The sequence below is a fragment of the Sus scrofa genome, chromosome 6 (assembly GCF_054392235.1).
Source record: "Sus scrofa isolate SSC_HxYL_T2T_F1_AM1 chromosome 6, Sscrofa_HxYL_maternal_Yorkshire_Landrace_v2.0, whole genome shotgun sequence".
Lineage (NCBI taxonomy): Eukaryota > Metazoa > Chordata > Mammalia > Artiodactyla > Suidae > Sus > Sus scrofa.
Window position 1 is genome coordinate 68,097,518 of NC_139388.1, and position 14,636 is coordinate 68,112,153.

A 14,636-nucleotide genomic window follows, 5' to 3' on the forward strand; every position below is an offset into this window, starting at 1 on the left:
TTAGGGCCACACCCACGGCATATGAAAGTTCCCGGGCCAGGGATTGAATCAGAGCTGCAGCTGCCGGCCTACACCACAGCCACAGCAACACTGGATCCGAGATGCATCTGTGACCTTTGCCACAGCTTATGCTGGATCCTTAGCTCACTGAGGAAGGTGAAAGATCAAACCTGCCTCCTCACAGAGAGGTCAGGTCCTTATCCCAGTGAGCCACAATGGGAGCTCCAGGAGTTGGTTTTAATCAAAGGAGCCGGGGCCTCCATCAGGCCCCTGGCCTGGTGGGGCCAGCGGATTCTGGCTCATTCCACCCTTTGGGAGTGCCACTGGCACTGGCCCACTTAGGGCCTCCCCTTGGGGAAGGCAGGGGACCCACAGACACCCCCTCCCCGGCTGAGACTGAGTGGAGGGAGGCGGGTGAGCGAGGCAGCGGGTGCAAGCGGCCATTTATTAACTATGATCTGGAGTGGAGGGGCTCCCGCCAGCCAAGGCCCAGGCAGAGGTCCCATCGCAGGCGGTGGGGTGGGAGGTGGGGGCAGAGCTCAAGCAGGGAGAAGAAGGAGTTCATTCTGTTCTTTAGGGGTCACAGCCAGCAGGCAAGGGAGTTGGGGGCCTGGTCAGCACCCACTTTGCTGCCCATGGAGCCTCCCTGGCAGCCTTTGCATAGTGGCCAGCCAAATGGCCTTGGCCTGGCCAAGGGCCCAGGTTGGGGAGAGGTCCAGCCACTGCCCCAGGGCTCCAGGGAAGGGGGCTTGCAGAAGGCATCGGGGGGCCCTGGGGAGCGAGCTGAGGACCCGCGGGCCCAGCCCCGGGCAGGGGCAAGGCTGGCGAGAGGGCAGGGCCGAGCTGCAGGGCCACCCCCAGCAGCAGGCAGAGCTGGGGGTCAAGGTGGTCCTTGAGTCCAGAGAAAGACACGAGACAAAGTGAGAATGAGGTTACTGTAGAAAACCCCCTCGGCTCGTGATGGAGGGCACTAATGCAGGGGTGCCAAGCGCCCTGCCCCCCCGCCCACGGGGATAAGTGCCTCCGGAAGAGGCAGGCACGGGCGGGGCTGTGGGGCCAGCCGGCCTGGTGGCCAGCCACAGGCCTCAGGACATCCATGCCCAGCCAGGGCTGAAGCCCCCAGGCCAAAGCGTCCCCTCCGCTCCAAGCACCCAAGAAACCCAGCCTGGATGCTGCTGGGGTCACTAAGTGAGGTACACGGGTTGATTCCCTGGATGGGCTGCCCCTTTGGCCCTGGCCAGGCGCTGGTGGCCAGCCACCAGCCCCCAGGCCCAGCGGAGGGGCTGCGGGTGTAGGAAGGACCCAACTTGCAGGTCAGTGTTCGCGGGCAGTAAAGTGGGGGCACGAGGTGACACAGGCCCTGAGGCCAGAGTGGGGCACAAAGTGGCAGGCGCCCCAGGGATAGAGGGGCATGAGGTGACACAGGCCTGGGGGAGCAGAGAGGAACACGAGGTGACACGGGGCCTGGAGAGTGGTTTGTGACGTGAGCAACTCAGGCCCCCCAGGAAGGGGCCACCTGAAGACACAGGGTCCCTGGGTGGGGTCAGGGGCACCAGGCAGCACCGCACCTCCTGGAGCTTCCGAGGACTCGGTGCCAGGGCCCTTCTCCCGGCTCCCGGCTCTGGGGTCGGAGCAGCTCCGAGGAGGGCAGAGCAGGCAGCAGGGGCTCTGGGGCTGCCCTGAGCACTGGGGCTCGTGGCGGCCAAGCCCGCGGTCCTCACCCGCGGGGCTGCAGCCTGGCAGGCAGGCCCGGCCGCCTAGCTCTCCCCCAGGTGGAGGCTGATGAAGTCCTGGATGCACCGGCGGTACTGGAGCTCCGTGGGGCTGCTGCCCGCCAGGGGCCCCGGCTGGCCGGGGGGCGCCTCGGCCTCGCGCATCTCCTCGGCCATGCGCGCCAGACGGAGCCTGGAGGAGGCGCGGCGTGAGGGGCGCCCCCGCCCGCATCCCCCCAAACCCCCTTCGCCGCCCCTGCGCGCGCATGCTCACAGCGTGACGATGTCCGCGTTCGCCTCCTGCACCGCGATGCTTAGTGGGTCCTGCTGCGCGTGATCCAAGGCGTGCTGGTCCGCCCCGCGCTTCAAGAACAGGCAGACCTGGCTGAGGGCGGAGGGGGCACGTCGGGGCGGGCCCACGCGCGGCGGGCACTGGCAGGCGACCCGGCCCACGGGGGCGGGGCGCCCAGGACTCACCCGGTGCGGCCCAGGAGCGTGGCGTGGTGCAGGGGCGCCCGGCCCCGGCTGTCTCTTTGGTTCACATCCGCTCCGTTTTGCAGGAGGAATTCACAGACGATCAAGGAGCCCTGGGGACCGCGGGGTGCGGGAGGGGGCTGAGCGGAGCAGAGGAAGGGCCCTGCGCTCCCCACTCCGCCCCACACCTTAGCGGAGGCCAAGGGCCCTCGCGTGCACCCGAGAGAGAGAGAGAGAGAGAGAGAGAGAGAGAGAGAGAGAGAGAGAGAGAGAGAGAGAGAGAGAAAAGCTGGGAAGACGCTGCACCTGCGTCCCGGTGCGGCCCAAGCCCACTCACTCCTAGCACAGCCTGCACCAGAGGCGTCTTGCCCTCGTCCTCGGCGTCCGCCCAGTTGACCTCGGCCCCGTGCGCCAGCGCTGCGGCCAGGGCGGGGAGGTCGCTTGTGCGCGCTGCGCGGTGCGCCAGCAGCCCAGGATGAAGCTCGCGCACGTCTGCCAGGCCCCAGGCCTCTGCCTCTCCGTCAGCCTCGCCGCTGGACTCCTCGGACTCGGCACCCTCTGCGGCGAGAGGGAGGTCAGGGCGGTGGCCTGGCCTGGCATTGGGGAGGGGGCAGGGCGGGGGGCAGGGGGAGGCAGCACCCACCCTCCTCTGTGACGCTGCCCACCACGGAGCCCACGCCGAAGGCCAGGACATCTGAGCTGCCGTCCGAGCTGCCCCCCAAGCCACTGTCGCTGCTCAGACCTGCAGGGTTTGTGGGCAGAAGAGGTCCTGCCACTCCTCCCAGAGCCCTCACCCACCCTCCAGGGGGTGCTCTCAGGGGCAGCATCAGCCCGCTAGGCAGCAGAGGGGGGCCCTGCCCAAGATGGGAGGAGAAGGGGGAAAGGGCTCAAAGGAGCCAAGGAGCATCCCCCCAGAAGCACAGTCCCGGGGGGCGCTCACAGGTCAGCCGGAGCAGGATGCTGGAGCTGAAGCACAGCCCCATGCAGCCCCATCTGTGACCAGGGCGTGCGGGGAGGTCATTCCCCAGAGAGCAGCCTTCGCCAAGCGCCAGACAGGGCCCCGGGCAGCAGTGAGGAGCACCGACCCAGCTCACCCAAGGGCCGCCCTCCCAGGACAGCCCCAGGCTTAGGGACAGCGAGGCGGCGCCCTCTGCTGCCCAAAGTCACCTCCTGTCACCCCAGTCAGCCCTGCCAGTTCTTGGCCCCAGGCTGTGCCTTCTGCCCACACTGCCTAGGAAGGCTCCCCACGCTCCCCAGGCCAGGGGTGCTGGTAAGCCCTTCACAGGCAGCCCTCGGGGGCGACCTGGACGGAGAGCATTTGCTCCCTGACTCCCACAGGGGTTTCGGAAAGACGCACACAACTGTCTCTAGGGAGCTGGATGGGTGACAGCACATGCACGCGCACACAGCTGTGCATATACACACCCGGGCACAGTCACACATACGCATGGACACCCAGACACACAGTCAGTCATGCCCTCACACACACACTCCTGTGTGCACATAGCACACATCGCTCCAGAGGGTTATGGGACCGGCCCCCAAGTCAGTGGACAAGTGACCTCCAGCCCATCAAGATACTGTCCCAGCCTTAGCCCCACTTGACCCCAAACGCTCCCCATCCCCAGAACAGGCCCTCCTGCAAGGAGTGCCCGTCCTTCCCACCCGAGTGGCCACAGCCGTCCAACGCTCTGCCCCCTCCTGGCAAGCCATGCCTGTCCCCTGCTCTGCGGCCCAGGCTGGGCAGGGGATGGGCAGCAGGCAACTTACTGCGTGGCCCAGCCGCAGCAGCCCCCGCGTCAAAGTAGGAGAAGAGGGAGTCCAGCTCATCCGGGCAGAAGAGGGAATCTCTGCGGAACCTGGGCTCCACGGAGCCCGCTGCAGGGTGGGAACCAGGCCATGCTGGGAGGGGGCAGAGCAGAGGGCGCCCTGGGGCCCCACCTCCCTCCCTCTGCCCCCCCGCCCCCCGCCACCTCCCTGGGGTCCAGGGTCCAGGAGCTCCCCCCATGCTGGAGCCCCCTCCCAACCCCCCCAGGTCTGTGAGTTGGGCTGCACTCACGCCTGCCGGCACCCCACCTGAACACAGAGCAGCCACTGAGGGCAGGACAGGCTCCATCCGGACTTGGCGGCGGGGGGTGGGGGCACGTGGGGAGCTGTGGTAGCGCTGGCACTTTGGACCCCGCCAGCGCCGCGGGGCCTCCCTGGCTGGGGCTGAGGGTAGCTTCCGCACAAACTTCTTTTCCACATATTTGTCCTTGATCCAGGCCTCCTTGTCCTGCCTGGACCAAGGCCAGACATGAGTCTCCACTGAGGGCCTGGGGCTTCCCTGGCCCTGCCCAGGCTGCCCCAAACTCACCTGGGGCTGTTGGCCGTGGGCTTCCTGCTGCCCAGCCCCTCACACTGGGCCTCGTAGATCTGGTTCATGGTGCTGTTTCCCAGCTCACACATCAGCTGGCAGGAGAGGGTTGCGTGGGCATCAGCCCCGGCTCACGGGAACCCCCCACCCCAAGCTTGCCAACCCAGCGCCTGCCACCCACCCCCTGCATCTGGTAGCTTGCGGCGCCCCCACACACACACACCTTCAGCAGCTCTGGCTCCCATGAGTCCAGAGTCAGGGACCGAACCTTGGAGCAGTGGACACCCAGGCTCCTGGGGGGCGAGGGGAGGGGGTGGGTCGGGGCGTGGCTGTGCCCCAGCCCCCCAGCCCCGCGCCCCCATGCCTACCTGTGGATGCCCGAGCACTCGATGCAGAGCAGCACGCCCAGGTTGATGCTGGCCCAGCGCGGGTCCGGCTGGCCGCAGTCCCCACACTGGCTGTTGCCGGCCACGCCCTGCACCCGCTGCAGCACACTCTCGCCCTTGACACTGCGCTCCCTAGAGTCTGTGGCGGAGTCGATGCTGCTCGTGGACGGGGACGCCGTGCGGTCCAGCCTCTGGGGATGGGGTGAGGGGCCACTCAGCCCTGCAGGAGCCCCAGCCCCGGTTTCCCCAGCGGGACCCCTCTTCCTCCCCAGACACAGGCGCCAGTGCCCCCGAAGCACCAGCCCGCACACACAGGCATGCGCACACACGCACGTGTGCGTACACACCATGCACGTGTGTGCCTGCACTCAGCCTGCAGGACGCCAGGAGGGCCCACCTCGCTGTAGCAGCTGTCGGGGCTCTCCCGGTAGGCGGACGCGATGCTGGCTTGCACAGCCTGCACCCAGGCTTGCCGCAGCTTCTCCGAGTCAGCCTGCAGCATGCAGCTCCTAGAGGGAGGGGACCATCAGGCTGGGCAGGAAGGGCTCCCTCCACACCCTCGCCCTGGGCGGGGCCTCCTCACTTGGTGGGTGACACGACCTCAAAGCAGAACCGTCGCTCAGTATCCTCACAGGGCTTCACGGAGCAGAGCCGGAGGTCGTCCACCACCACGGTCAGCACGTCCTGCAGGCAGCGCCGCTGTGGCCCTCGCACCCAGCACCCACCCCTGCTCCTGCACTGACCACCCATTTACTGCTCTGCCTGAGAGACGCAGTGGTCTCTGACCCCTGACCATTCAGGCTTCGGTGCCCATCTGCGTCCTCAGCCCTGTCCTCCCCCCCCAGCCACCCACCCCTGGTCCAGGTGGGGCGGCCCAGGGCCAAGCGTACCTTGAGCTTCTTTTGGTAGACCAACTGGCTGTTCTGGATGGAGAACCAGCGCCTGGGTGGGAGGGAAGGACCAGGAGGGGTCAGGCAGGGCTGGCGCATGTCTGCCCTGCAGCCCCCCAGAAAGGGCCCTCCCTCACCGGTTCCACGTCTTAAAGGCGTTGCTGGCCCTCTTGAAGAGGTAGCCCTCCATCACCACACCGCTGGGTGCATCCACATCGAACTCCACCTTGGGCTCATCGTAGGAGAAGTCCTGGGGGCGGTCGGAGCCCGGCCCCCAGTAAGCACCCCGCCCCCAGCTGCAGGGACACTGCTGCCGCCGCCCCCCCAGACTCCCCCAGAGCCAAGGCTGAAGGGGGTCTTCACAGCCACTTCCTGACCTGAAACCCCCGTGGGGGCCCGGAGAGCTCCAGCCCCCACCCCAGCCTTGCAGAGACAGCAGCCTTGGGCATCAGGAAGGAAGCTGCCTCCCCCCATCCTGAGTGCCCCATTCATGTCGCCAGCTGGCTGCTCCCGCCAGCCTGACAGAGCTCCATTCACGCGGGCTGGGGAGACACTGAGTGCTGTCCTGTGTGTCCCACAGTGGCAGAGGAGGCCCAGCCACCTGCTCCCCGGGCTGAGGGGGGCAGGAAGGAACAGCTGCAGCTGCTCCCGAAGGGGACGCCGTCCCAGCCCGGCCGCCTCCGCTGGTGGCAGCCCCGCTCCAGGGCGGCGCTCGGGGCCGGGAGCTCCGAAGCCCGCGGAGGTGTCCTTGGTGCTGAAACGCCGCGGGGCGGGGCGGGCAGAGGCCCCGCCCCCGGCCCCTCCACCTCGGGGAGGACGCCCACTCACCTGCAGCAGCGTCTGCAGAGCAGGAGGGGGCGGGGGGAGGGAGAGAGCCAGTGAGCGAGGCCCCGCCCCTCCCGCCAGCCTCCCGGAGGTGCCGCAACAGCTGCTCCCGCCCGCAGCCCTTCTCTGCCCCCGGCAGCGCCAGGACAGCTGTCGGGTAGGTGAGCAGAGGCCCCAGCAGGAGCCCCCTCCCAGCGCCAGACCGGGCGTCTATGGGCTGAGGGGGCTGGCGCCAGCCTCTCGGCGACCGCTCTCCACCCTGTGCCGAGTGGCCCCCTGGCCTCTGACTACAGCGGCAGCTCGCGTGGCGCGCGGGCCTGGGCCAGGGGTGGGGGCAGCGCAGGGAGAGGGGTGAGGGCCCCCCGGGGCGGGGGAAGAGGGGAGGCGGGGGCCACCGGGCTCACCCTCTGCTGGATGGCGGCGTGCTTGCGCTCCATCTCCCGCTTCTCCACTGCCGAGTCGATCACCAGCTGGTCGAGCTGTGGGAAGGGGCACAGGGAGGGATGTGGAGGACCCCCTCCCGCGACCCCCTGGCCCCCGGGCCCCCGGGGCCCCCTCCCTCCGTGGGCTCACCTCAGCTGCCAGCTTCTTCATGTAGGGGTCCAGCTGGTGCAGCAGGCTGTGGCCCTGCTGGAAGAAGCTGTACTGGGCGTGCATGAAGGACAGCATCTGGGGGGTGGGGGGCGCACAGGTGAGGCCCCCAGGCACGGCCGGGACATGTGCACTCACCCCCCACCGCACCTGCCACACACACCTGACTCAGGGCACCCCACCCCCCATGCCCTCGCCCAGCACTCACAGAATCCAAAATCTCGAACTTCTTCTTGGCCTGAAGGACGTTGATCTGTGGGGAGGAGGGAGCAGGTGAAGGCTGTCAGGGCCCAGGCGGGCCAGGGCCTGTACCTGGCCACAGCGTCCACTTGGGCTGCTTGTGGCTCCGAGACCTCCAGCGCATCTTTGGCTCCTCCAGGTTTTGTCTGTCCCATCCTCCCAAGGTCCCAAAGTCCTTCCCCAGTTCAGGACTTTGGGTGCCTCCCATGCGTGAAGCCAAGAATTCTCACCCCTGCTCCAAGCCCCTCCAAGCCCCGCCCCAAGAAGGTCTTCAAGGCCCCGCCCTCTGAGCTCGAAGCCCGGGCTTGTCCCTAGCCCATCCCGACCTCTGGGCCTTGGCTTTGGCCTGGGCACCCCCCCCCCCCAGTGTCCCTTCCCAAGATCTGGCATCTCAGCTGTTCTCAAGCCAGAGGAACCCCTCCAGACGCCAGCTCCCTGGCTGCAGAGACATGGCAACAGCCTCCCGCCAAACACCCGGCAGCTGACCTGGAGCACGTAGTCCAGGGCCAGGTGGCGGAAACACTTCCGGGTGAGGGTCAGGGCACCTGTGGCCTCCTCCACCTCGTGGGGCCGGTGCCTCGGGGCCTGGGCATTCCTCACCAGGGACAGCTCCATGTCCTCCCGGACTTTGTCAAACTGCTTCTTGGTTTCCTTGAACTTCCGCACGTCCCTGGAGGCCAGGGGGTGTCAGGTCAGGGGTCAAGGCAGGGTGCACTCAGGAAATGCCCTCCCCCTGCCCCCAGCCCCTCTGTGCTGCCTCCCTGTGGCGCCCCCCCTTCCCCGGGACATCGCTGTCTGTCTTCTCCTCCAGGCCCCTCATCCCTTCACCACCTCACTCCCAGGACTGGTCCGGCCTAGGGTGACCCCAGCAGCACCCTGGACTCCAGACTCAGGAGCCCCCAACTGTACCCACAGCGCTGAGCTCAGAGCCCCGCCCGTCCTAGACCCCTGCCAAGCCCCACCTGCTCCTACCACCACCCCGACCCTCACCCCTGCCTGAGGCCCCCGCCTGCTGCCCCTGGGTTCCCCGACCTCCAAGCACTGTTTCCTCAGCCCAGCCCTTGCCGAGCCCTACCCAGAGCCCCTAGACCCTCTCCCGTCAAGCTTAGCTGTGTCCGCTGTCCACTCCAGCATGTGTGTCACCACTGACCCCTCTCGGAGCCAGGAGAGGCCACTCACTCTTTGATGAAGTTGTGGAGCTGTTGGCGCACAGACCTCTGGGCCTGGTCAAACAGGATCTGGGGGGGCGGGGGGAGGGTATCAGGAGTGGGCCCCACAGGACCTCAGAGGCCAGGCCTCTGTACCCTCGGGTGAGAACCAGGAAAAGCCCCATCTAGCCCCGCCTGGGCCCCAGCTGGTCACCCTCACGGAGCCGGCCTCGCAGGGTCCAGGGAACTGGGTGCAGCCCCCGGTCCTGGGATTGCGCCCAGAGGCGACAGCTGTGACCACCTGCCCATCTCCCCCGCCTGGCTGTCAGCCAGACTAGAGGCTAAAGCTGTCCCAACTGGTCCCAGCTAGGGCCCCACCCATGCCAGCCTGGACAGGGCATGCGCACACAGGGCACCATGTGACACCCACCACCGCTGCCCTGGGGAGCCCACCTTGAGGACGACCAGCCCTGCGGTAGAAGGGACTGAGCCACAGCAGGGGCTCCAGAGGGACCTGGCCTGGGGAGCAGGGGGGCGGGGAGCTGGAGAGGCCTCCCCACAGCGCCGAATGGGCCCAGAATCAGACCCCCTGACCATGGGGAGGGGGCTGAGCCCTGGCCAGGAGCAGAGAGACAGACAGACACAGCAGGCCGAGCTGTCCTGCGCTGGTTTATTTCTGAACTTCCTCTGAGGGGGGTGGGGCTCCTTGTTTAGTCTGGGGCTCTGCTTTCCAGGCCACAGCTGACCACCCACGCGGGCCCTGGTCCATTCTGTATGTCTGTGCTGGGGGCCTGGGGGCTCAAGGTCACCCAGGCACAGCCTGGGTAGCACGGAGGTTAGGAGTCATCCAGGGGCCATGGGGTCAGCCTGGGCAATGCTTCCACTGCCTGGCCAATAACCCCTGCCCGCTGGCCTTGGATGAGCCTCTAAGGCCTTGCCCATCCCAAGACCCCAGGCAGGATCTCCTGGGACGCTGTAGCATCTCGGGGATACACACCCCCAGGCTATAGGAGCAGAAGCGTGGCCACCCCTGCCAGCTCATCTCTGAGCCAGCCCAGAGCCTTCCACGCTGGGTGGGGGCCTGCAGGGAGCCCTTGGGGGGCTGCCTGGGATGGGAAGAGCTCGATGAGGAAGCTGGCCCCCCGCACGCCTCGCCAGGGCTCACCATGTGGTAGCTGACCATCTCCTGGAGGCTGTCTCCGAACCTCTGCAGACATTCCTGGGCGGGGGGGGGGACATGCTTGCTCAGCTGGGACGGCCGTGCCCCCAAGCGGGTGGCACCTCCCGCCTGCAGGCCACGAAGGCGCCCCGCCGCCCAGCACTGAAACCCACCCACTCTTAGGGCCAGGGCCCCGCCAGGGGCTGCTTGCCCATGCCTACGCCTGACTAGAGGTCATCTGCCCTCTCACCGAGATGACGGCGTCCCCCTGGCACTGCTGGGACAGGTCGCGGACGCCACTCACGAAGAGCTTATTGGTTGTGACATAGGCTTTGCCGGCCTCGATCATGCTGCTGCACAGCTTAACCAGCTGCAGATGGGATGGAGCGGGTGACCCTCGGGCCGCCTGCAAGCCTGGCCTTGCCACCACCGAGAGGCCAGGCCGCACAGGTGGCGACCCACCCAGGGGCAGCTGGAATTTAGCTCAGGGCCCACCAGCGCCCAGGACACAGCTGCCCCTGAGCGGCCTGGGCAGGGAAGGAATGCCACTGCCCGCCCACCCTCCTGAGCCCACCTGGTGCTGGGAGGAAGGCCGGGTGCCACCCAGGCCTTGGCTCCAGGGTGGGAGGTGGGAGAAGGAGGAGGACCTCAGAGCAAGCACCAGCCAGCGGGGGGCTCAGTGGTGCCACCCCGCCGTCCTCCTCCCAGACCCGCGCCCTTGGCCCAGTCACTCAGAAGCACGGCCCCCAGCAAGTGACCCCCCCGCCGGCACCCACCCCTGCTTGGCCTGGCAAGCCAAGACCTGGGCAGACACGGCTGTGCGCAGCGTGGACACTCTGGGCACACAAGCACATGTGCCCACTCTGGTGGCTGTGGGTGCGCTGAGGCAGGGCTGGGCCTCTGGCCGCCCCCACAGGCCCTTACCTTGTCCAGCTTGGCCTCGATCTCAACCACGTCCGTCTCCACCTCGTCAATGGTTGCCCTGCAACAGGGACAGGATGGCTGAAGAACCCCCCGCGGCCAGCCTCCCCGCCCCTGGCTCGGCCTCGCCTCCCAGGGCTGGCGGTGGGGAGGGCTGCTCTGCCAATGGCTACTGGCTCCTGCAGGCCCACCTGCCCCTGTGCTCCTCAGACAGACCAGGAAAGGGAGCCAGGAGAGGCAGCCGCCACCCTGGGGAGGTTGGGGAAGAGGGCAGTGGGGACAGAACAGGACCGGGACCAGGCCCATGACTCCAGAGCTGCCAGGGCCCCCCATCTCCAGGGCCAGTTGCCTGTGATGACCCCATCTGGGGTCTGGGGACCAGGCAAAGGGGGCAGAGATCAGACAAGTGCCGAACAGAGAAAGGGGCTGGAGCCCTGGTGGAGGTGCGCCTGCAGGGCCAGGACCAAGCCTTGCTGGTGACCCGCTGCCCTGCCCCTGAACCTCTCCAGGGCCCAGAGTGGCCCTTCAGCTCCTGCCGCAGCCCACTCTGGCCTGGGGCCGGCAGACCAGTCTCAGCCAGAGCCTGGGCCTGGGGCTGCCGCTCAGCCTGTTCTGGCACTGGCACCAGGAGACTCCTGTGGAGCAGTGCCCGCCCCCCCGGCCCCTGACTCCCCCAATCTCAAAATACCAAATGTACACTGTCTGCCTGGAGGGAGCAGGGGTCAGACCTCCCTTGGAGGAGCCCTCTCCCACCGGGGGCAGCCTGACAATGGGGCTGCCCCGGGGAGGTAAGAGTTAAGGCATGACATCACCAGAGAAGCCAGTGGACGGAAGGAATCCCGGAAGGCAGGCAAGAGGCAGATGGATCAGGCACGTGACCCCCCCCAAACGCGCTTGGGAACAGGAAATAGGGAAACGGGGCCAGGATCTCAGCACCCCCAGCCCACTTGGCTGGCAAGCCAGGCCCACCTGGCCTCCTGGGGACAAGGGACAAGGCGGTGATATATGGACCTCTGGCCTCCAGGGCCAGGGCTAGGGTGGGGTCAGGCAAAGAAGAGGCTCTCTCGGTCTAGTGGCCCCTCGCTGGCCCAGAGCCACCCCTGGGGCTGACGGAGGCGGGGGGCGTGTTCCAGGGTCTCCCAGGCCTGGGGGCAGGGACTCAGTCCCTCCTGTGGGGTGAGTGCCAGGCTGCCCTAGCCAGGGCCCTTGGAGGTCCCCAGTGCCCTCCTCCTCTCTGAGGGCCCCATCTCTTCCCCAGGGGCTAAAACAGGAGGGGGTCAGAGGCGATGTCTACTTGGACCAGCGGTGGCCCACGCCCACTGCGACTGCCAGAGGCTTGGAGTCCAGGGCCCTTGACCCCTGCTATAGCGTCTCCATGCTGCCCCCACCCCGAGGGTCCCGGGGCAGAGAAGGCCCACCCACCCGGGAGGGGCTACTGCACTGGGAGCCACAGCCCCGGGAACCCAGCCATCCCACCTGCCCTGGGCTGCTGCATGAAGGGCTGGCACCCCTGGGCTGGAGGTGGGGGCTGATCCCTAGACGGCTGGCAAGAGTGGGGTTGCACCATGAAGAATGAATGTGCTCAAGAGCGCCAGGTGGGCACCAGCGGAGAGCCCTAGGGGGGCCACGCCCCTCTGTGCTCCCCTCCCCACCCCCACGGGCCAAGGCCTCCTCTTCCGCCATTCCTCCAGGATTTTCCCAGCAGCCTGGAGGACCGGGAGAAGGGTGAGGTCCGCTTCCCCACCAGAGCCGTGACTCAGCGCCCGAAGCCCCACCCAGGGGAGGGGCACCAAGAACAAGGAGTGGGCGGTGCCCCCGCTCCCGCTGAAAGTCTGAACCCTCCCAGCCACATGCACCCTGAGGTTTGGGGCTCTCCCCAGATGGAGAGCAGACAGGCAGAGTCCCCCAACACTAACCCTCCTTAGCCCTGCCCACTGCCAGGAAGTCCAGGCTTGGGTTATGTCCCCAGCAGCACCTGGGGGTGAGTGGACAGGGGGACCCTGAAGAGGCCTCAAAGCCCTGTCGTATCTCAGCCCAAACCCAAAACCCACCCCATGCAGCTTATATGGCCCAAAGTCAGGGGATCTCCGTGGCCCCCACCCTGGGCTTGGCTGGGCACTTTCAAAGGAAGCATGGCAAAGCCTGGGCAGCCTCTGCACACAGTGCCCCACTGTGGGTGCCCCAGGCAAGCAGGCTGGCTGGGAGGGAAGGCCTGGAGGTGAAGGCAGTGCCGGTAGCCCTAGTCGGACTGGGCAAGCTGGGCCCACGAGGGCAAGGAGGAGCATGAGCTTCTCAGCAAGGGGCCAGGGTGAAGCTGGGGTGCCTCAGCCAGGCCCGGGCTCCCCGCTGAGGCCCTGGCTCCACGCTGCCCCCACAGCCTGGGCCTGGAGAGCAGTGGGCCATGGTGGGGGCCCAGGATCGTGGGTGCCTGAGTTGCTCACGCTCCACCTCCATTAGTCAGGAACAGAAGACGGGAGAACACAGAGGAGTTAGCCATCGGCCCCGGCCCAGGGCCTGGGCCACTCTCTGCTCCAACCCGAAACCCCCCATCCAGTGTTCCCAGGCTTTGGATGCTGACCTCCTTGTACGGCAGTAGTGCAAAGGGCGGGTTCTAGGGACCCAGGGGTAAGGGCGCTGATACTGAGGCCCTCCAGGCACCCACACGCAGACATCCCGCACACGTGACCAAGTGCAAACGTGCAGAGGTATGGCAGACATGCACACGCGTGACCAAATGTGCGTGCATGCAACAGCACAGCACACACACAGACATGCGCACTGATAGATACTGTGTACACGTGTGCATAACTATGTACCCCCATGGATACACATGAACAAACCAACGCATGCTTAGTGCCTAGCTCATACTTGCACGTCAAACACCCACCATGCATATGTATCCACACTAAGAATGGGTAAATGCACACATCTGCGTGCACCCGATACCAGTCTGCACTCATGCGTCAAGCACGCCAGTCCAGGAGTGCAGCTCACCCACACATTCATGACCAGGGCCGGGGACCTCCAGGGAGGGTGCAGAGGTGCCCCGTTAAAGCAGATGTGCACACACATCATGAACATGTCCACAGAGATAAGCACGCCTGCGCTCCCAGGAAGGACTGAAAGCGAAGACCAAGGGCCAGGCACAGCCCAGAAGCTCCACCAGTATCTTGGGGCGCTCAGATAGCTCCCACCCCTCCAGGAGCCTGGGTAACTCCTGCAAAGCAGCCACCCCAGGCCCTAAACGTTGCTCCAGCTGCCTGTTACCCTTGACTGGTCTGGGCACACGGACCAAGACAGATTCCAGGGCGGACGCCCCTCGCAGCCAGACGACCCTGGCCAGAGCTGGGTTGCAGGGCCTGGCAGGGTCTCAGCCCTGTCCAGGTGGCCAGCACGAAGGTGCAGACACAAAGCGGGTGGACACTCCCACGAGAGGTGGCCTCGTCGGCGGCCGCCCCGCCCCACGCGCAAACCCTCCGCGACCAGCACAAGGAGCATCTTTTGTTCCGGGCTCTGGGGCCGGGACGCTGCGGGCTTTGTCCAAGGCAGGTCCTCCCGCTCTCGCCTCCGGCCCGGGCGCCGGGCACAAAGGCGGCCCCGGCGCCTTCGCCTGCGCCCATCCCCCGGCGGCCCCGGGTGCCCCGAGGGGCGGCGACCTAGCCGACCGCTAAGGGCCGCGCCGCGCCCCGGGGGCGCACCTGAAGCGCGGCGAGTCCTTGATGCACTCCTCGAACTCCACCGTCATGGCTGCGGCGGCGCGCGGCGCTCACTGGCACGAGGACCCCGGCGCCCAGAGCGGCATCCCCGGCCAGCCCTCCCGCGCCGCGCTCGGCGCCCGCCCGCTCCGGAACGAGGCCGCCGCGCCACCGCCCCGCCCCGCCTGTCACCGCCGGGGAGCGTCGCCAAAGTCCGCCGCCCGCCCGCGCCGCCCGCT

General features: G+C 67.3%; 1 protein-coding gene across 4 annotated transcripts; it reads right to left on the reverse strand.

The window, feature by feature from the left end:
- Positions 1-426: 426 nt before the first annotated feature.
- On the reverse strand, positions 427-14,473 carry ACAP3 (ArfGAP with coiled-coil, ankyrin repeat and PH domains 3). 4 transcript variants are annotated; one of them, XM_084962500.1, is made up of 25 exons: positions 13,697-14,330; positions 12,619-12,677; positions 12,179-12,245; positions 10,706-10,763; positions 10,032-10,151; positions 9,788-9,841; positions 8,654-8,712; positions 7,961-8,144; positions 7,443-7,487; positions 7,217-7,312; positions 7,039-7,122; positions 5,956-6,068; positions 5,819-5,870; positions 5,512-5,612; positions 5,326-5,437; positions 4,911-5,119; positions 4,766-4,835; positions 4,543-4,637; positions 4,263-4,465; positions 3,957-4,064; positions 2,830-2,928; positions 2,524-2,744; positions 2,190-2,299; positions 1,987-2,097; positions 427-1,905 (listed from the first exon to the last, which is right to left on the reverse strand). In XM_084962500.1, exons 5-25 carry the CDS (start codon positions 10,128-10,130, stop codon positions 1,758-1,760), a joined length of 2,373 nt encoding a protein of 790 aa, XP_084818626.1. In that variant the 5' UTR covers positions 10,131-10,151; positions 10,706-10,763; positions 12,179-12,245; positions 12,619-12,677; positions 13,697-14,330; the 3' UTR covers positions 427-1,757. The 4 variants fall into 4 exon arrangements, with proteins under 4 accessions (XP_084818626.1, XP_084818627.1, XP_084818623.1 ...); XM_084962501.1 differs by lacking the exons at positions 12,179-12,245; positions 12,619-12,677; positions 13,697-14,330 and adding an exon at positions 14,401-14,473 and having other exon boundaries at positions 5,956-6,658; positions 7,048-7,122; XM_084962497.1 differs by lacking the exons at positions 12,179-12,245; positions 12,619-12,677; positions 13,697-14,330 and adding an exon at positions 14,401-14,473.
- Positions 14,474-14,636: the final 163 nt, after the last annotated feature.